This window comes from Strix aluco, chromosome 2, assembly GCF_031877795.1.
Source record: "Strix aluco isolate bStrAlu1 chromosome 2, bStrAlu1.hap1, whole genome shotgun sequence".
Lineage (NCBI taxonomy): Eukaryota > Metazoa > Chordata > Aves > Strigiformes > Strigidae > Strix > Strix aluco.
In genome coordinates, this window is record NC_133932.1 from 33,613,201 (window position 1) to 33,634,992 (window position 21,792).

General features: G+C 44.3%; 1 protein-coding gene across 7 annotated transcripts in view; it reads right to left on the bottom strand.

The window, feature by feature from the left end:
• TIAM1 (TIAM Rac1 associated GEF 1) overlaps positions 1-21,792 on the bottom strand; it is a 189,141-nt gene that overhangs the window by 53,063 nt on the left and 114,286 nt on the right. For all 7 annotated transcript variants that reach the window (XM_074814195.1, XM_074814198.1, XM_074814193.1 and 4 more), the window contains 7 exons: positions 14,289-14,736; positions 11,762-11,934; positions 7,570-7,794; positions 5,937-6,122; positions 3,346-3,492; positions 1,186-1,260; positions 11-181 (listed from right to left, as the gene is read on the bottom strand). In XM_074814195.1, coding sequence (XP_074670296.1) covers positions 11-181; positions 1,186-1,260; positions 3,346-3,492; positions 5,937-6,122; positions 7,570-7,794; positions 11,762-11,934; positions 14,289-14,736 — 1,425 coding nt within the window. The remainder of the gene's footprint in view (positions 1-10; positions 182-1,185; positions 1,261-3,345; positions 3,493-5,936; positions 6,123-7,569; positions 7,795-11,761; positions 11,935-14,288; positions 14,737-21,792) is intronic.

Genomic DNA, 21,792 nt, shown 5'->3' on the forward strand with positions numbered 1-21,792 from the left:
CAGCCTTTACCTTGCAAATCATTTCCAGCACATCTCGTGTGGTGTCCCCGGGACGGATGACTGTCAGAGCAGGCTGGTTGTTCGGCAGGCAGAACCAAGACGGCGTAAAATACTCATGAACCCAAATATCACAGTCGGGATTGTGCTGATGGACACTGCTCAGTGCCACTTCTTTTTCCCTCTAAATAGACAAAATCCATTATGACTCTACCAGCAAATACGATCTCCCTCTTCATCAATAACAAGTGTAAGGAACATTATATGCTGTCTCAAAAAGCTCTTACAGAGAAGACATTTTATGCATAGATTGAAGGCTTGTCTGGACAGGAAACTTTGCAGTTTTACCTGAGCAGTACAAAGTGTGCCTTCCCATGCCACCCACACAGCTACACTGGTGCAATGCACTTTTCCTGGGATTTCACCCTATGGCTATTGGGAATGCTAGGAATGTAACAAAAAATAACAGCGATAAAAAGAGACTTAAAATTAAAACTTAAATGCACTGTGTTTCTGGGTAAATCAATCCAAGGCCAACACAACTGTTGTAGATGCTACAGTCCCTACACCTAGAAATGGCAAAACAGCGAATCTCAGCATTTATTTTGAATTTACTGTCTTTTATACATCTGAGTTGCACTCCACGCTATAAATCCCCAGGAAGTGATGGAACGGCAGAATCCCTGTTTGCTGCAAGTGGGCTCACACAGCTAAACCCACATTCACTACATGAAGAATGTGCCTCTTAGCACTGTCTTAATGCTGTTTTATAGCTGACTTTTTCTGGGGAAAAAGAAAGCAGTTGTAATTGTGGCTGCAAACGCAGAAGCGCATAAGAACAAAACAGAGAAAGCCCCGTGCTTCATAGTTGTGCCAACCCTGAATTTTGAAAACCCCATATGGCCGCCACAAGGTCCTCCTGTGGGCAGGCATTTCCCTGGCGTGCAGTGCTAACACCCCTCTGAGTTTGACACCTCCAGCTGTGCTTGGGATGCCACACACAGCGAGCCCTTTTGACCATGGGCAACCAGCTCAAACCCTCCTAGAGCAGCTACAAGCCCTACAGCACACAGAGGGTCCTATCCTCTCCCAGGAGCTCTGCGTCCCCTCTCACGTCCCAGAGTCAACTCTGCATTTAGGCTAGCTGCAAATGGGGCGAAGGAGGCAGCTGGAGAGCTAGTGTTTTACCTTGCCATCCGGGACCGTATCGTCAAAGATTCCTTCGAGAGATTTCTTTACTGAATCAACTCCTTCACCAAACACCTGAGGAACAACAGAGCAACTCTGCTTATTTAAAACATGAATGCACCTCCGTGCCATCTGCAGCACACGCTAAGGGAAGAACAGTGTATCTAACATCCAGCATGGAAATCAAACTGAAAAATAAAAGCATTCATCTCAAAACACAGAAGAGGAAAATATCAGATTGTTAAAAGGGAAGGTAGGGTGAAGGACAAGCTGGTGATGGGGCACCATGCTGAAAGATTAGAGGCCAATTCTGCTCAGTGGTCTGTCACTGACTTATTTGGTGGAGGTGGATAAATTTTATCTCATTTTGTGCACAGTTTCCCCACCTGTAAAGTGGGGGAAATGAACACTTCCCTACCTCTGCTAAGGCTGAGAAATCAGCAGAAGGGCTCTGCTTCTGGCTATTTTTGTAATAAACCAGCTTCCAAAAAGTACTCAGCAAACATTCAAGTACAGCAAGTCAGTGTAACCCTTCTCTAATGAAATAAGAGCTGGTAACCCAGCACGAGCCAGAGAGCCAAAATCAACAGGACTCCATGCAGAAGGAATGACAGAATGGGAATAGTTACAAGATCCACCCCAAATCAGCGCAGGACTGCATCAGACGGACAAACAGGTTGTTAGTGCAGCAGAAGCTTATAATTAAAACTGAAAAGTTAAGTTTTATAGCTCCACATCAGGACAGCTTTATGATCAAGTTTCTGGGTTTGGCTGTTAACTATTCTGTACCTAAAATGAAGCAGGAACCATGAAGGATGGGAGAAGGTCACTGCGCTTTAGGGATTTACAGTTTACTGCTTCAACTTTGCAATACTTTGCATGCTTCTACAACACAAGCAGGGGAAATATGTTCAGACACTACATTTAGGCATTCTGCTACTTTCTCAAAACTACTTTTTCTTTGATTCTCTCCAGTATGACTTTTCTTTAACCTGGAACAAAATCCCTTTTCATGCCTGTGCTTACTGAGGAGTGAGGGGGGTATGGGTGGGAGGAGGAAGCATGAAGAATGCATTTATCCCCACTGAAAGAAAAAAAAAGAGTAAGTTCAGGAAAAAAAAACAGGTCTGAAGACACAGCATGGGCAGGGTACTAGCTCAGGGCAAGGGGTTGCGCTTGATTTGGGGAAAATAAGTACAAAGCAACAGGGGTGCCACAGCACCAGTGCGAAGAATTAGGAATGCGCTCACGGAGGCATCTGCTGCTTCCCAGCGAAACCCTGAGCTTTTACTCAGCCACTATATATTAGGTGAACTTTTAATGTCTCACCAAAAACAAGCTAAACAATTTTGCAGCATTCATCCTCTGCTAAACAAAACAAACACCCACTGCTGCTTTAACAGAAGGAAGATGAAATCACAGGGCAGAGAAGAACATGTGTCCCAAGCCTTTCTCCCCTCAAAAAGCGAAAGAAGAAAAGCAAAGCCAACATTTCCTGCAATTAGGTGAGGTATGGCTCTCAAAAATTGAAAGCTATAATTAGGGATGTTTGGAAAGAATAACAGAGAAGCACCTTCCTACCACCCTGAAACACATTTTCTAGAGAAAGATCTGGGCAGTGACTGGGTGGAAACATTTCAGCTTTTGCTTTTTTAAAAATCTGAAGCAAAGCAGAGACTGTCCCTACTAAATGCAAAGCGGTTTGTTACTTTAGCAAATTGTCCACAAACTCAGATACATTTGAAGTATTCTACAAATTCATAATTTAAAGAAACAAACAAGACTGCACTTTTTTTTCCTTCCAAAGTTATATCTGTTCTACACTGCTGCTTTGTTACTCCTGAGTTTAGGGAAAGTACCTCCAGCAAAAGTAGAAGCACCAGAAATGCAACAACAGTAGAAATGCAACCAATTCAGCTAAAGAAGGTGCGAACTCCAAACCTTGTTTGATAGGAACTGCTGTATACTTATTTGTAATTACAGTCACTGATTTTAAGAGGATGTGGAATGAGATGACTATATGACATGAAAGATTAAACCGGCAAGGTTAAGGCTGCATGTGTAAGTGCTTGATGCAAGTGACTCTTTGCATGAGTTGCATTCTGCACACTAACAAATAAGCCTTGAAAATAACCATATCACAAACCTCCACACACTTACCTGATTAATGCTTGGCCTTCCTTGCTTTTTCTTCGAGGTAGTATCCAGCCCCCAAAGAGAAGAAAACCTGCTTCTCCGTTTACTGGCAGATCTGGACATGGCCTGTGTCCTTCTCCTCACTCCAGACTCCCCTGTGCGAGCCGCCACCTGTCAATGCCACATGGTTTTAAAATCAAAGGTTGCAGCATCCCACTGCACTGTGGTTTACATAATCTAACAAACTGGAATCTGGTTTGAAAAAAAAGGCAAATACTATGGCAACAATGTGTACTCACAATAGGGACAATGGTGATGCTGCCAGGCTACTTCCTTCTCACTGCAATTTAACTCACTTCTTCCAACATCAAACATCAAAAATCAAAATGGACAGTACCACCCCCCCATTTTTTGGCATTTAATCTGAGATATTTTAAAGCAGCCTAATCATCACAAATCAAAGCCTCAGCACCAGTGAAGGCTTTGGGTTTTTTTCTTCTTTTCTTTTTTCTAACAAGGTTTCAAAGACGGACACATGAAACTTGAGATTTCCAAACTTATCTGTTGCTTCCGAAAAGTCCGGTCTTTCTCTTTGCTCTTTCCTGTGGAAGCACTCTGAGCATCCTAGAACTGACTCATAGCTGCTACAAGGCCAGATAAAAGCTTGCAAATAGGTCAAGGTATTTAAAACCTGAACTTCCTTAACTATAGCAATATTTAAAGGAGTGTGCAAAACACAGGAAGAAAAAAGTGAGCTGAAATGACCCTTTCGATTAGAACAGTTGTTAACTGCTTGGGTACTTGAAAAATAGCCTGTGGCAACCCCTTTGGAGTGCAAAGATATTTGCCTTTACCAAAACCAAATATTTGAGGAGCTTTTCCCAAATGAGAAATCTATGGTAGAAATTAGTACAACATTAGTCAGAAGTGAAGTGTTTAGGCCAAAGTTTAAGCAGACTTCCCATGTGGAGGTGGCCTCAGGAGAGCGAACTTCTCTCCTGCAAAAAAGGGAGTGGTAGGAGATGTCAGGTATGAACGAGAGTGCAAGACGAAGCTAGACAGACAGACAGACAGACCCACCCTGCCGACTTGGCTGTATGCTTCCTGGAACACCTTTGTACTGGATTCCCACAGCCGAAACTAGCAAAAAGTGACTGTCATTTGGCAACTCCAGCAGGAACACCCGAATCTCTGAGTGATGCCCCAAGCTACGGAGCTGAGAAACTGGTTGTTTGGGTGCAGCAGATACAAAAACCCATATAAAGACAGGACGAACAGAAGGCTGGCTTGTGTACCCAGGGAACTGTCGCTGTATGAATAATGGTGACTCTCCTTGGGAAACTCAGAGAAATCAAGAAAAATGAGAACTTAAACACTACTGCAAGCATCTCCATTTCCACAGCCTGGACTTGTGAGGTGTTTCTTTGCTGTACCTGGGACATTTGTGCAGAGGCACCTGGGAGACTTAGCACATCCTCTGATGGAACTGAGGAACATCTTCAGGAAAGCTAGGGATGCCACAATATCACTATGCAGCACCCAGCTCGAGTCTCAGACTCACTGCACCATCTCCGTGCTATTGAGGGCAAAGGAGGACACGCGAGTTTGCTTAAAGGAGAAGACAGCACGTGTCTTTTCCAACACAACATATTCAAAACATATTTTTTTTCACTTGGCTCTCAAGAGACACCAGCATGAAGAGGCAGACTGTTTTTCAGCCTAATGCTCAGAGCTTTGCTAGATGCAAGAAAATAATCATAAATGCAAATGCCATTTAAAAAAAATATAAATCCACCAGCAATTATCAGGATGATGACGCTAATCTTTTCATATATGAAAGAATAAAAACGCCCCTGACTGAATTACAGCTCCGGATTCAATTGAAGGGTACAGCTGACATCTACAAGACAGCAGTGGAGCTCAGCTATTTCTGTGAAGCTCCATGAGTCCAAGCTGAAACTACAGGAACTTGATTTAAATACATTAAAAAACCACCACTTTGCAGTACATTGCCCTGTATTTTTAAGAGCTGGTTTGTTACATTATTTAAATTTAAACAACCATTTAAAACATTATTTGCCACACCATAAGTAGCAGAGAAGAACATTCCCCCTCCCTGGTGGAGCATCAGGTGTTGATCACTGGAGACCGGATATTAGACTAATTGGTCAGTAGTTTCATCCTTATGGTAGAAGGAAGCCATGCCCACGAAGGTCTAAGCCAACACATGCTGAGGGCCTCGGAAAGACTCCCATTGACTTCACAGGACTTTTGGATCAAGCCCATGTACACGGACATTAGAGATGAGCCTGCTCTTGTAACAGGAAGATCTGTTTATAGAAAGCATGCTTATAGTGCAGGTCTGGAAATTCAAAATCACATGTTTAGGAGAAACATGGTTCTTCCACTTCCACAGGGCCACGGCTTGCAAGCATCTCCTTTTTAATCCATATCCAGGACACACACCCTTCTCAGGAAGCAGAATATTCTGCACACTAAGGTAAGGGCTCACCCCCCAGGCACAGACTGCTGTTTGTTAACGTGATCTATGCATTGGACACGTGAAGCAATTTGCAGGTTGGCAAACATGACCCCTGGCCTCTGTTCAAACTTACCAGTGCATGAAACGATGAGACTGAAAAGATTCCAAGACGGCCCATCGCAACTTTCGTTGGACGGCTGGCAAAAGCAAGCAGTCTTTTAGGGTTTGGGAGCTCCCCTCCTTGGAGACTAGCCAAGTAACAGCGGTACCGAAATAGGTCCATCTGGAACTGTTCAAGATTTTGTTCCCAAACGAAGATCTGTGTACAGCGAAGATTGAGGAGGAAGACACATGAGAAGAGAGGGTGAGAGGAGGAAGAACAGGGTGGTAAATACCTTGAAAAAATTCTACTGTTCCCAGTAACACACCTTTTTCACCAATGCTGATCTCACTCAAGAAACCTCGATTCCCATTCTTTCCCATTCTCCCCTGCCCTCCCAACCCCAAAAAGGATACAAATAACAAAAAGTTTTCATCTGATGGAAAACAACTTTTTTTACGCTCATGGCAGAAGTCTTCTCCTGGGACAACTGCTCCTTTGATACAATGCTAATTAATAGAAATAAAATTTCATTTTTAATTTTCTTTATATTCCAGGATTGTTTTCTGAGCAGTCCCTTAAGAGGCTTCTTTCATGTATCGAGGGCATCCAAGAAACAAGAAGACCAAACCCCACAAAATTCCACATACAGAGCACCCCGAATCAGCAGCCACAACAGCAGTGTTGCTGTAAGCATCAATGGAGCTCGCCATACTTGGAAAAGTGTAGTACACTGGGGATAATTAATCTTATCAGCAGAAGAGCACTATAATCAGCCTATGTAAGGACTTATTTAAATAATTCAAATTGCTGATAGGAAACAGTTTCAAAGCGTTTAGAAAAACTCAGTTACATAAAGAGAGAGACTGCTCTGCCCTCTCACTGGGATTGACAGTCTTTGAGTGAAGTCCTTTCAACTGAGGCGAGCATCTCCCCCCCTCTCTCCTCCCTTCTCACAGGCTTCCAGGGGTATGAAATCTCTTTAGTTTAGCACATTAGGGCCCCGGCCGCTCCCTATGGTTTGCATTACAGGCCTGTTTGGCAGCCACGGTAAAAGAGATACAAACTAATGAAGCAGGAGCCATATGTTAGTTTCCTAAAATAAGGTGCCACTGTGAGCGGGAGAGACATCTGCTCTAGGCTCTCTGCTTCTGAAATGCAACTATGTTGTTCACTTGAAGTCAGAAGGAGCGGTCCCGAGGGGCAGCCAGGGCTGCAGCCATGAGGTCAAGGCAGGCCCTTGTATCAAGCAGAAACCAGGGATGGCTTCTGCATCCCATTTGCCGTCAGAAGAACCAGCCTCTTCCATGATTAAGACAACAGCAACAGCAGCATTTGTCAGTCTGTGACCAGCTCTTCCCTAAGGCATCCTGCTGCTGTGGCCTGGTAGCCTCTTCACTCCCCTACAACCCTCACTCAACCTCTGAGTGGCTAGCCAAATCCCTTGCGTGGAGGCCAGGAGAAGACAGCCCATCCTGTACCTTAGTGCGTGTTGTTTAGACAAACAGTGCAACTAGGGCACCCAGCCAACACACATCCTGCCTGCTCTGGGGAGCTCTGCCAGCGCACACACATGGCACAGTGGGAGCAGACAGAGGTACTGCTAATCTGAAGAAGGCCTTAAATATTTGCTAGGGGATTATTCCACAGAAGCAAGCAAGATTACTTGATCCAGTATGGTCTTCTTCTTCTTGGAGTCCGTTACTGAGGACAGCTGCATTTCACCCATTTTCTTCATCTTCTCATCCATATCAATCTTCTGCTCCAGCTTTTTTATTTCTGTTTTCAGGAGCTTGACAGTGTCCTCTTTGTGATGCTGCCTTGCCACAGCAGTTGCACAAGCTGAATGGATTGCCGTGATCCAGTTCTCCAGTTCGGTCTGGCTAGAAGTCTGAAGAGAGGGAAAGAGGGGGGAAAAGAAGTCAGGATCCTCTTTAAAATTGATTGGAGATTAACAAATGCAATTCCAAGGAGTTTCCTTTCCCTTTGATCTTAAGATTCAAAGCCTTAAATCCACTTATGAGAGAAGCAATAAAACCCCCATCATTCTTAGGCAGGCCATTTTTAACTCAGCACTAGGCGTTCAGCACTTAGAATTACTCCTATATCTGTGCTTTGCAGCTGTACAGTGTTTCCCAGCAAGGTCTCAGGAATTGCCTTCCTTGTTCAATGCAATGCTGCCATAATTTGTAGCTCAACATTTAATAATGTTTCCTAAACTCCCAGTTCCTTAAGGCAGGGAATGCACTAGCCTCTGTGCCCTTCACAGTATGGAGAGCTTTTCTGGCATGCAACAGCTAGTGATAAATTAATGGCATAAAATGAGACCATGATATCTATGCGTAGCTTTATTACAGTGCATAGACAAACAAGTTTTCCTTTTCTGAACATCTCAAAGCACTCTGAATACAACCCTGTTATCATTAAAGGCAGGCTCATTGTGATTTTTACAGCTCTGGTACTGTCCTTTCCCACTCATGGGCATAACAGCCTGGGAAAAGGGAACACTTCCCCTCTCTGGAGGTATCCAAGGACAGGTTGGATGAGGCTTTGAGCAACAGGTATCCCTGCCTATAGCAGGGGGGTTGAAACTAGATGATCTTTAAGGTCCTTTCCAACCCAAACCATTCTATGATTCTATGAGATATTAGGCTGGGGCATGGGACACCAGTATATTTTTCTGGAAGAACACTATTCTGATTAGAGGTTTTTGACACAGAGAGAACATTTTAAAGCGTTCCTTTTCCAAACTTTCAAAATAAAAAGTAAATCTTCTTAGCCTTCTCACTAAAATTCATTCCTTTTTACAGTAGATTGTGGAACAAAATTTACAGCCAACTCAGAGTTGCAGCGGAGTTTCTCTGAGTGTCAGCCTTTAGCAGTAATCACACTGGTATTTGGCTCATGGCTGAAAAAGTAGTAAGGGGCCAAACCACCTTGTTCTAATTAAACTTTCTGATGGTACCTGATCTATTAATAGACAAGCACAGTATGACTTCTCCAGTTGCTAGCATAGATGAAGAAGGTCATCCTCACCGCTCTCCTGGCTGTCACAACTAACAGCAAAGGATGTGGCTTACTGAAGCCAAGGAGAGATTCTCACAGAAGCCCGACTCTGGAAATCATGTATGCACAGGCTGGACTTCAAGCTGATGCTCCCAAAACTCCTGTGGTACTGAAGGATGTAAAACACACATGTCCCAGAAAGACATCGCTTTCCTTAGCTCAAGTGAGAAGTCCTAAGCAGAAAATAGGGTCTACACCAGAAAGACCGATCTCTTACTCCCAACTTTCTTGTCTCCAGCTGGCACCATACAAAGCATACTGCTTAAAGTAGTCAGTCTCCCTGCCCCGGTAATAATATTAACAAACTCTCATTCACAGATAGGGGCTTACAATGTCTTATTGCCACTGCTGAAGGCATGTTGAGCCCCCCTTGCTGAGGAATTTCTGCTGAAAATAAGGAAATTATTTGCAGAATGGGAGACACTTTGCCTACAGTTAGATGGTGAAACCTAGCCCCCAGTAGAGAAGAGAGTACCACTGGACTTACAATGAGATGGTATGTTTTGATAATTCCTAGCAAAATTGTAACAGCAAGAGGTCATATTTTTATCTTAATCACTTTTAAAATATTATCTATATAACATTAGATTCAGTTTTCTTTTTGGTTTCCTGGGCAGAGGGAGGCAAAAAAAAGAATCTGGAATGGATTTTAGGAGCTGAAGACTCTTCTGGTAGATGAGTAGGCAAGGGGAATCACTCCGCTTCTCAACGGAAAGGACCACATAAACAAGCTGCAAACATCTGATACATAAGTACGTGGTGTCACAAGTTGCTCTGAGCTCCTGGAAAATGCATGTGACATCTGCAAGTAATGGATTTGTGTAGGCACGATAAGAACTGACTGAGCAAGCAATCATCGTGTAGGAGGTATGTGATGTCTCTAGGTGCAAAGCAGTGGGAAGGCCTGTTACAAGATGTCCAATATCTGTACGCATTACAAAGCAACCCTGTTTTTCTCCTGAAGTACACGGACTCCATAGGACAGAAATAGTCTTCTGCAGGTCTCTGTTTTCTTCTCATCAAAACCGCTACTACAGCACTGTGTTATGTGTGGACGGACGTGTATGACATGAGCAGTTAAGTAACGCTGCTGAACAGCCAGCCGTACACGTGCGTTGGCTGCTCTGAGCGCAGCAGAGCAAGTCCTACAGCACAGTCACTTGCCCATTACTTCCACCACTGCAGCTGGTCTCCTTCCCTTCTTCCCAAATCCATCCCTTTTTTCTCTTCTGCTTCACTAGAGATGCATGGGTTCTATGGCAGAAGGGACACATCAAGGAAAAATTTCGGCAAGGCAATATAAATGATGGTTTTTCAGTTGAAAAGGCTCATTTTTGCTTTTTCCCACAAAGTAACATGAAAATCTACCCATGGCATAATGACACAGGGCTCTTACTGAATAAGACCTTGTTTTGCCACAAAAGAAATGTACCTTTTCAGTACTTAGCATCCACCGGCATCAATTTTATGAGAATGAAGGTTTTTCCTTAGAAAACTGCATGGAAAAGATTTTACAGCTCATATCAGTAGATCAAGAGGAGGTGGTGCTCCACAACCTTTCAAGCACACGCCGAGACCATAAGCACCACACTTACCCCCTGGATGAAGCTCTCCAGGTGGCAAAATACATGTACCCTGCCCAGGAAAGGCATGAAGTAGAAAGGGGCAGTGCAGTATTACACTATGAGCTGAGGAAAAATCAGACTGAGGTGGCAGAGAAGCTAGTCTGCAAAAAAACTATTTTTTTTTTTCAGTATGCAATCAGATACTCAGTTTCTTCAAGATGTAAGCCAGCACCACTTCCTTTGAGACAGTAAGGCTTTTTTATTTTGCACTGGTTTAAGAATCTAGCCCCTTGTTTAGGACAGCTGCAAGGACCTGCAAGACTGTACAGTTTTAAAGACTTGCTCTGGAGTATAGGGGAGTGATGATATGGGAGCACATCCTACCACAGAATAGCTTTTGATTTAAGAAGGCAAGAAACTCTGAACTGTCACTGGAAAGGGAAATAAACAAGGGATTCCTCCAGTGAAGAAAACTGAATCAAAAGAGGAGGAAAGGGCACCACCTCAGCACAGGCTGGCTCACACCTTGATTAGCGACAACTTGCAATAAGAAAGTGGAATGACAACCTACAAATCACTCAGGGAAGCAGTAGTTACCAAAATACAGAAATCTTTTTCAGTGAAACACATCAACTGATGTATGGTCTTTGATGTAAGTACTGGATTTTTTTTTAAACATACTGTGAAATTCAGACATTTCTATTTTCTGATTAAAAAATTAAACATGCACTTCAAGTCTCCCCTCAAGCAACAGTCAGGTGTTGAAGGGGCAACTGAATTCTGCAGCACCACTGGGACAGCACCTGGAGGTCCAAGTACCCCCTTGCACTTCAAACTCCTCTTGGTCTTGTAAACGCCTTGAGTCTCTTCACAAGGTCCCATCTTTGATTCCTGTCTCTTACAAGATGCAGATAGTGTTACAGCACATTTAATGCACTACTGTATGTTCTATGGTAACTGGCCTGGTCTATCTGTTAGAAGCATGCTGTCAAACCATGCAAAATTCCCAGTTTTTACAGAGATGTAAGAATGTTTCTTCATTTTTACTTTGTACCAACCACCTACACCTAATATATTGTGTCCTTCCTCCAGTGCTGCCAGAGGAAAATCTCAAACATACCGGAGTCAGCAGGATTTTTTCACTGATTTCAACCAGAGCTAAGATTTCCTCCTTGGTTGAAGACAGAAAAAGAGGACAACTTTGTAAAACCCTCGAACTGGACCAACCTGAAAGAGGAAAGCGTCCCCAAGGGAGTTGCTGAGACAGAAGACAAAGTCCTTCTTGGGGTGTTCAGGCACCGCTTGCACTATGCTGTTTTCCACCCAGACAGCATGCTTTGGGATGCTGTTGTGGTCAATGCCAGATCTGCCATCAGTCTCATAAAAAAACAACGTGCATCCTAAAAGAAACAATTTTATATTAGCAAGCAACACAGTTAAACGCAATAGCTGTCCTGCATCTATTCAGTGCTAATGCTTGGGACTATAAATCATCGATAAAGCTGTCACAGGGATAAGAGAGGATTTGCCAGGGCCTGTTCAGGTTTTCAGCCCCGCAGTGGAGAGCACCAGCAATGGTCCAGTTTTCAGCCCAACAAAGTGGTAGTTTCCACACCATGTGGCACACCACAAGCTGTATGGTACATCAAGCCATGCCCCAGCAGGCCATTTTCTTTGCCCTAAATAGAGCCACAGACACAAGCCAACAAAGTCACAGGCAGTAAAATACAGCCCCAGATGAGAAACATCATTACAAATCCAAAGTGGGGGCCCTCTGTGGCCACCCTGTCCCATCAAAGGGACCAAAAGGAAGACACAGGTGTGAGAGCATGTCTCCCCTGGCAATGCCGGAGAGTTGCAAACTGGCCCCGCCGAGCAGACAGGTCCCCAGGCAAACCTCCACTGCCCTGCCTCAGCCTCCTGCAGCTGCTAGCTGCTACAGTCCCTGCAAGGCAAAGATCAAGCAATTTAATTACTGGATGCAGATGAGTAACTGGAAGAAAAATGAACTGGAATGAGCTGTTCTCGCTGAAAGACTGACGTACAAAAAAACCCAACAAACAAACAAAAAGCATAAACCCAATCCTTATTCCACTATAACATTTCAGCTCTGACTCACAGCGATACGACAAAAATCAAAAAGGCATTTTAGCTGGGACAGCAAACTACCTGCTTGGTTTTACAAAATAATCTTTACAGTTCTCTGGGAGGGGGAAAAAAGGTATAGGAAGTCTGTAATTTAGGAGACTCCAAAACAAGGGTCTCCTTCTCTCCCACCTTTCCCATTATCTACAGCTATTTTAAACTAAAACTGGCACGCTGTTTCTCTGCCACTGGAACCAGCCCTCTCCGTGCAAAGGAATGCCCTGTTACCCAGCCTCTCAGAAAACTATTTGCAGCCAAACAATAGCAGCTGTTAACTTCAAAGCCTCGTTTAAACACTAACATTATTAAGGCACAGCAATCTAAGGAGCAAACACTCCACTTGAGTCAAAGCACTTCAAAATAACATTGCCTCTGTGCTCATCCTTCCCCTTTTTCCTCCCAGATGGCCCTTTGTTTGCCTGCTCCTCACAGCAAGACCTTCCTGCCACAGGGCACCCCTCACAGGAGATTAGGGCTCCCCGCTGTCCCTGATCCCTCCCTCTCTCCTCTTTCATTTCCCCACTCTCTCTAACCATCCCAAGGATGGCTGGCACCTGACTTTGCTATTGGTTTTAAAATAGCACTGCAAATGTAAAAAAAAAAAAAAAAAAAAGTGCTCTAAAAAAAGCACTCTGTGGGGAGGACAGGGCTTTAACTGTACTGAGCTTTTTGGTGATCCCACCTACAGCAGGAGACATGGCTCTGCCTCCCCTGGCTCACAGACAAGGCCGGTCACAGCAGAGGAGAGCGACACCAGTCCCAAAACCCTGCAAGCGTTGCTTCCTGTTTTACTGCTAATGCAACCGCATGAAGATTAATTAGAGGTCGCTTTAGGAGGCCAGCTCCTGAGTTTCGCTGCTCCGTTAACAGTTTTGTGCATTTAGAAGAACTCAGACCCCAAAAGTGCTGGAGCATGCTCCTAAGCGGGAACTGCAAAAATTCATAAAGAAAAGGGTCTGTGGCCCAGGCAGCTGAGGAGGCCGGCAGGGCAGCCGGGTGCCAAGGCCTGCCCACCGCAAGATGGGTGACACAGCCAGAACCAACATCTCCCAAGTCACAAGCCAGCCTCGATGACCAAACCATGGCTTCCTGTCCACACCATGGATGTGTTGCAACTCACTGGGTGTTTATACTCATGAAGCATATCTCAGAGAAGGAAAGGCCAATGCACACAAAGACAGTTTGAACACATGTCGGTCTCATCACTAGCAAACTCCCATTGTCACATGCCTGTGACTGCACACAGGTATTTAGTTTGTCGGCAAGCTATAGACATGCTTCTTAAAGGAAACACCCAGTGCTCGGAGAAGCCACCCTAGGTGCTGCCAGCAGGACCCAAAGCAGGGTCTGAACCTCACTTCAGTGCACCACAGTCATGTGTCTTGGACTACATGCATGCCATAATGTGAGCACATCAACAGCCATTAAATAAAACCCCCCTCTGAACAGCATCAGGACCACTTCCTCACACTTGATGCTAATTATACTGAAGTTCACAGCAGCTTTTGTTAAGAGTCCAGGCTACTGGTTTCTTCATCTGCAGCAATACACAACCCACAGGACACCACGGACACGCATCTGGATAAACCCTTGCAGGCTTGCTCTGTACCTTTCAGGGAAACCCAATAGTGCTTCCATTTCCTGCGCGTGGCCGACTCCACTTTCTTGTTCTTTTTGTGCACCAGGAAGTTTTTCACTGCTAGAGCACCAGCTTTCCGTACTGTGCCCTGGGCAGCCGTCAGGAGGATGTCGGACTGCCCAGGGGAGCTGAGGGTGCCACTGCTCTGTTCGTCACTGAGGGCAGAGCCGGCCTCCTCCAGGTTCTCGCTGTTGGTGGTGCTCATCTCCAGCTCCCGGCGGAAGTTCTCGTACACCCCTTGGCGAAGCCCATCGCCTGTCGAGCTGCTCCCACTGTCGCTGCCGATGAAAGCCCGACTGGCCGTCGGGGAGTAACTCGAGTTGGTGGCATTGGAGCGTCTAGAAAGGAGGTCAGTGTCGGTGGCTGCTCCCTCGATCCCACTGTCGGTGAACTCACTCCCCTCGCCCGCGTTGACATCCTAGTTGCAAGAGAGACACAGTGTGAGATGAAGAGCCTGGCCAAGCCTGGCCTTCTGGAGACACCAACAGAACCTGAAATGCTTAAGTGGCACATTTTTTTACATCCCCATTTTGGCTGGCACTGGAAATCCCTTGTCTCTTTTTCTTCTGAAGACAAACAACTGGAAGAAAAGGTGGGCTAGGGAGAACTTCCAGCACAGTTTAGGAAAGACCACTCACATACGCACAATTTCAAGTGGTACCTCTACAGCCTTAGCATTTTGGAATATAAGACGCAGCATCATCTGTTTACATTGAGCTAAGTTAACAGTGCTAAAGGTTTTGCAAAAGGAGAACATATGGTAGCAAAAACTGGCAGTGTCAAGAAAAGCAGCAATCAACCTACGCATTTTGAGAAGAAAACATTGATATTGTACATTCACACCTACAGCTGAAGATACATTTTAGACATCCCAAGATTGTAATTTGCAAATTATGTAACTAAAAAGGTACTTTTTTTTCTCCTAAGAAGTTAATGTATTTGAGATTATTTCTGTTTTGTGTCACTCCTACATCACAAATCTTAACGATGGGCCACGTGATATCCCCTGCCAAATCCCACGGTGATAGACCCTGCCAAAATACCACAACAGAAGACTCTTCCTAGTCCCCAAGAACTTGCAGTTGAAGGATTAGAAGAGCCAAGAATATGGCTGGCTTGAGCAAGACAGGAAACAACACGACTGAAATCAGGTTTTGAAGGTTTAGTGGCTCTGTCTGCCCCCTGTGACAAGGCTAGTGCCCAAAGCAGACTACCCACTAGCATCTCAGCATCCAAAGGCATCTGTGGCAGTTTTCAAAAGAGGACAAATAAAGGCCAAGCCCTGTAAGCGGAGACAAATATCTTATGCTAGATACTCAGGAGAAGAGGGAGCCAGCGAATGAGGTGCAAAGAGGTGATAAATATGACCAAAACAACAGAAATTTCAGCCTCTAACTCTCCCACAAGAACAGCTGGTGCTTGATTTACAAGTTTTTAAAAAAATGAGGAGTCTTGAGAAGTGGCAGAATGCAGTCTTTATTTTGAGAGAAAACAAGCTTCTAGCTGTTGGTTCAAGCACCAGTTTTCTACGTATTCAAGAGCAGCTCTGCGGAAATTGAGAACCCCTCCACCAAGCTCTGTTTGAAACCTTCCTCCTGTGGAGCAAGAGCTGGATGAGGAAACCTTAGGGGGAAGGGAGGGGTGTTGCTGAATCTGACTAACTTTTAAAACACTAATTTGTAACGGATGGGCTCATTCTTTATAAACGCTACCTCTCAAGGGAGATTTGGAGTCCAGCTGGAAGAATAAGTGCTTCCTTCCCTCCTCAATGAGCACAGTTATCCTAGTCAGTCTGGTTATTTAATGCAACACATAGTGATAGACAAGGTGCTTTGGACAGGCCAATATTCCTCTACTCCCACTGCTTGTGAATGAGCTGAGAAGGGCTTCCTGTAAGCGCAGTCATCTACCCATACAGAGCAGTTTTCACAACCACACATTTTTTCCTGCTGTTCCAATACACTTGTTTTTTGGAAGCTAATTATCTTCCCATCTCTTGCAGCACACGGAAGGAATATCTGGAGAGGAGAAACGGTGCTGCTCAGAAACCGGTGTTTACAAAACACTGCCACAAGCGAGATTTTGCACTCCATCATGAAAAGCTGGATGGTGCAACTTCTGATGACAGCACTCCATCTGAGACCCCATGCGTCAGGGAGCCAGGCCTGGCACAGCCGCTCGATGCGCACACGCCCAAGGCACTGCCTCTCTGCCAACACAAGCTACACTGGCATCAAATCGGAGCACCAATGAACTGAACCAGATTCCCCATGTTCACTGGGATATTTATTCCCATAGGATGACTGGGGTTTGCATTAGTTTTCTGGGGCCTTCTTCCTCCATAATTATTTTAAATGGAAAAAGTGTGTCACTCATATAGCATAAACAAATCTGCATTCTGCAGTGAACATTACATAATGGTGGCAACAGAAATTATTTGAGGCTTTGAGATTTTTATTTTAGGTTAATGATTCAATAAATATACAATCTCTCTTGTAATTATTTGCTTCATGCAATACAAAAAGTATACTCAGTTCCAAAATTTTAGCTGATGTAACTTTTCAGAAGCATATCTCACGCTTTAACTAGAATTAGTCGGTTTAAAAAAATATAGAGCTACTAAAACAGACCACCAACTTGAGGGAGACAGGATTTGTAATTTTGCCAGCCAGTGCATACACAAAACATTCATGGCGCTTTTTAGCAGATGGAGTATTTTTCAAAAACAGAAGTGCACCCAGAGATGTTCAAGCACAGCGCTGCAATGCAGGCTCTCAAGGTTCCTCGTGCCCAGTGTGACACAGCCGCCGTCTTGTGTAACCTTGATGAGACAGCATTAATTGCCTCAGTTTCCCCATCCATAAATGGGGATTACACTCAGTAACTGATACATGGGCAAAACACCTTACTATTTATAAAACAACGAAAGGATGGAAAACTCAGAGTGAACGTTACGTACACTCGTGAGCTTAAATTGTAGCACATTCTGCAAACATCTTTATAATCTTTACCATAATGCCAATGATAGCCTGTATGGGTCAAAAGATCTTTTCAGCATAATGCTGCAGCCCTGCCCCTAACCTCCCTCTGCTCCCTGCACTCTCTTTTCCTCTCTTAAATATCCCGTATCAAAGACTTTTTGCCAACTGATGCAAGCCCTTTGGTAGGAGGAGGGTCTGAGCATACAAAGGTCAGAACGGTTCAAAACCTACAGTCTGCTAATATTGTTCCCGCTCATGGATTATGAAACGTAGAATTATGAAACGTAGCACTGAGTGAGCTTTCAGAAGTCTACTGTATGAGAAGATAGGTCTCGGGGTTAGTAGGATTAAGAGCATTCATTGCACAGGTCTCTGACTTCCGAGTTCCTGCTACAGTGTCAGCTCATTCTCATCAGAGGGTATGAAAAGCTCTCAAGAAGCAGCTGGCATCTGCTCTGGCCATCTCACAGTGCTATAATCCACACACTGAAGAGCATTCAATTAAGATTTCAGCAAAAAGTACAGAGGTTTTACTGCAGTGCTTCTGCAGAAATGTGCCAAGGCCAAAGGGGTAACACTCCCAAGCCAAGCAAGAAACCATAGCAGGGTTTGATGAACACATCATTGGGGGCACAGAAATACTCCTGCAAATTTTCAAATGAGGAAGCTGAAAATTAAGCATCCCAACTCACACCGTGAGCAGCATGGCTCTCCACTGATGAGATCGATGTGGATGCACAAGCCCCTAGCCTTTGCGTCCAGCTTCAGAGTGCTGACATGGTCGGCACAGGCTACTGCCCAGAAGCAAGGCAAACACTGCATAACCTTGATGACAGCTATTTAAAAATTACTAACATTTCCTACTCAGGTTCTCAAAGAGCCTCATGAGTGACAGCAACACCTCTCTCCTCCGAGGAAGACATATTACCATTCCAGGTCCATGACAGGATGCACCACAGAGGCTTGCTAATGAAACACGCATTTCACTCCTCAGCAGATGGAGTTCCCAGGCAAAGGTTCTTGAGGCCAAGAGTGAACTACAGACATGGCTCAGCCTTCACCCCTCTGACTCCTCCTCAGCATCCCTGTGGCTCTCCACCAGGGCACATTGCAGGAGCTTGGAGACAGCTGAAGACAGCAGAATGCACATTTCTGAAGCCCATGGTTTTGGACGTTATGCACACATTATAACAAATCACCAGCCCAATACTCTGGATTTGTAATTGCTATCATCAAGGGGCTCTGTTTTATTTCACTGGATAAAAACCCCAAAAGTTTCATTCAGCTCTGTGTAAGATTCAGGACAGTGCACCTGATATTTTGTACCTCACCAGAGATCTTGTGGTTTGTATTTTCAGGCTGGCAAACAGCTGTCTCCACACACAGGAATATTTTTGCCTGGAAAGACCATCCCAGGAACCAAATGCAAGACTGGAACTAAAATCTGTGCTGCCCCACTTAGCCCTCCCACTGGTGTTTATCTAGCTTCAGGCCTGGGAGGACAAGAGGGCAAAGCAAGAGGGAGGTAGAAATCATTAAATTGGTCACACCAAGTAGAAAGCATGTAGCAAAGAAAAGAAAGAGTATTTCCTCCAAGTCAGAAAGATGGGGGAAGTCGTGGGAATAGCAGTTCTTGGCATTTTGCAAACAAAAGGGGTCTTAGTCCATAGAGACAACAAACTAAATAAACAGGGGGCTTTGCCCTTCAATTTAAGATTGCTCTGTGGAAAGCAGGGAGAAAGCCACATAAAGACCACTGGCTGAAGAAGGGAATTAAACAGGCTGTAGCGACTGTGCCGCACTGTGCGCCTTGATGAGGAGGCGGTAAGTAGTAGCACAGCTTCCACCAGGATCTGGGATTCCTGCCGCTGCTGAAGATGACGGAGGAGTGGCACCATTTCTTACACTGGCAGTGCTACCGTATCAGTTGTAAATACCCAGGGTTTCTGAAAGGAGGTTCAGCAGACAGTAATAGAGGGAAAGAGGAGGGAAAGGTGGAAGGCCTGACATCAGAGAGATATGCCACGGAATGAGAAACCAGAGATGGACTAAATGGTGCTGTTGTTACTGAGAAGAATGCAGCAAGGCCCAGCAAGCAGGCCACGTGCCAGGACAGCTACAACAGCCCAAATAGCATTCGAGTGTAATGAAATGGAATTACCACAGCACCCTCAAATACAGAGAACAATTTAACTGATAAACCAATTGGGTAAAATATTAGTGAAAGTATCAGCAATCCACTTAAATTTATGTTTTTTCCTCACATGAATACTGGGTTTCATGCAAAGCAAGCCAGTGGGGAATAAAACTGTAATGCAAGCTCCATCAAGCTAATGTACTTGGTGCTGCAGCTTTTGCATACTCACATGATATTCATACCTCTATATGTCCGCTACAGACACATTTGTTAAAAAAATTCTTGCTAGATTTGGAAGATATACAGAAAAAACCCTTTTGTTTTAGAAAAAAATGTCTACCTTGAGCTAGCAAAAATCAGGCAAAAAGTTTTGGGCCAGGTTCCAAGTGTCTTTGTCCCCTTCTTGAAGGTACTTGGTACTGGCCTCTGCTAGCAAGAGACCACTGGATGGGATAAGCCTTGCTCAACTCTCTGGCTCATGACTGGACACATTCAGAGAGCTTGCAATAATGATGCACTTACCAAACTTCCCACCAACAGCCCTGTTACAGACACTATTAAAATGGCTTGGTGAATCACTTTCTCCTGCTTGACGGCAGTGATTCATGGGCACTTTAGGCACATGGGACTGATTTAGTAGGAAAACTCTTACTTCCCTAATATAAACAGTCCCTTATGTATGTGGTTAATACTTCTTTCTAAATTAACCATTAGATTAAAAGTACTCATTAGTAAAAGGTGACTGAGTGGGTTTTTTTCTTGGAAGGGGCTCCCTCCAAGAGAATACATCTCCTCCATTCCCCATCCTGTTTAGCAACAGAGCAATAAGGCATTCACATTCAGCAACAGCCTGAAATTGCACACAACCTGTCTGGTTGCTAGTTAGGCAAGCACCACAGAATACATTGAAAATAGATGGGTAAGCAGCCTGGTGGTTTGCATGCTTTTATGTGCCTGGTGTCTCTTTGAAGCTCCTATGTAGAAAAAGATTGGCCTGATAAGGATTTTCCTTTCTTTTCAGTACTGACTCTACCATCATTTGATGGTCAAGGCGGCCTGTTAAGGTATAACTTGCTCCAAATCAAAATGAAGTCCTTTCTCCAGAGTAACTTGAACACCTGGTAATGAATGCATTAGAAGATTGATCTGTCTTGAAATGAGACAAAACATTCCAAGAAGCAAAGCAAAATCATAAATTGCAATTGAAACCTGGAGAGTGGGAGAAATGGTTTTAAAGCTGCAATGGAGAAACACAAAAGCAACTCCATAGCTCATTCTGTCTGGGAGGAATACAGTTTTGAAGACTGTAACAAACGTGCTGAATTGAGTCCACATAATTCACTGTAAAGTCAGAGGGATTATAATAATGACACGAAGGAGATGTGCTACCGCAGCAATGAACAAAGCCCCTCAACCAGATGCTCAGAGCTGATATGAAAGGAGATTTTGAAGATATCTACAGGCCTGTGAATAACAGGATGGTATTATATGAGAACTGGTCAGGATGCACCAGATTTACAGCAAGCTTTGGAGAACTAAATTGACTGCCACAAACCAACACAGGCCAACTGCAGTTTTCTGTTGGATTGGTTGGATCCTGTTTATACCTCCTAGGAGGGCTCCCAAATCGAGTGAGGTACAGTTACAAGCCAACAGCAATTTGTATGTGGATATCAGGCCGAGATGCTGGGTTTGTTACCTTGGGGAATTCAAAGAGATTGGATACTGATAGGTACAAGCAGCTTTGGTTCCTACTTCTGTGCACTCACCACACCTGTGCAACAGTTCTTCAGATGTCTGAAAAAATCAAAATTAAAAAAAAAACCAAAACAAAACAAACCCTTATATGTGTTATTAAAGCTGCTCAGAGTGGCTTAATAAGCGAGCAGGTTTTGGCCATGGCTCTCTGAAACTGAATTTACTCCCAACAAAAAAGGTACTAGCCCAGACCTCTAGATATTTCTCCTAGCAGTAAGCTTCACTCTCATTATGAAAGGATGAATCACAGTCACAGGTTTCTGGGCAATAATCCCTGGGAAAGTCTTAAGGCATGGATTTCAATGGATTTTGGTTTCAGGATTCCTTTGTGAACTTGTCTTGGTAAATGCTGTACAGTGTAATTTGGCACCCTGTAAAGACACACAACGTACTGGGTCCAGGCACCCAGAAGATACCTGAATATGGGAAGAATATTTGTATCCACTTTGTTACTGCGGGACAGGCAGGTAACAAACACCAAGGTATCAAGCACCCATCAACCCCATTTCCTTTGCAGGCAACTCTGATATATATGGCTGTTACCTCAGTATTACACTGGGCTCCTTCACTCCATGTTAAGCTATCACGACTCCTGTAG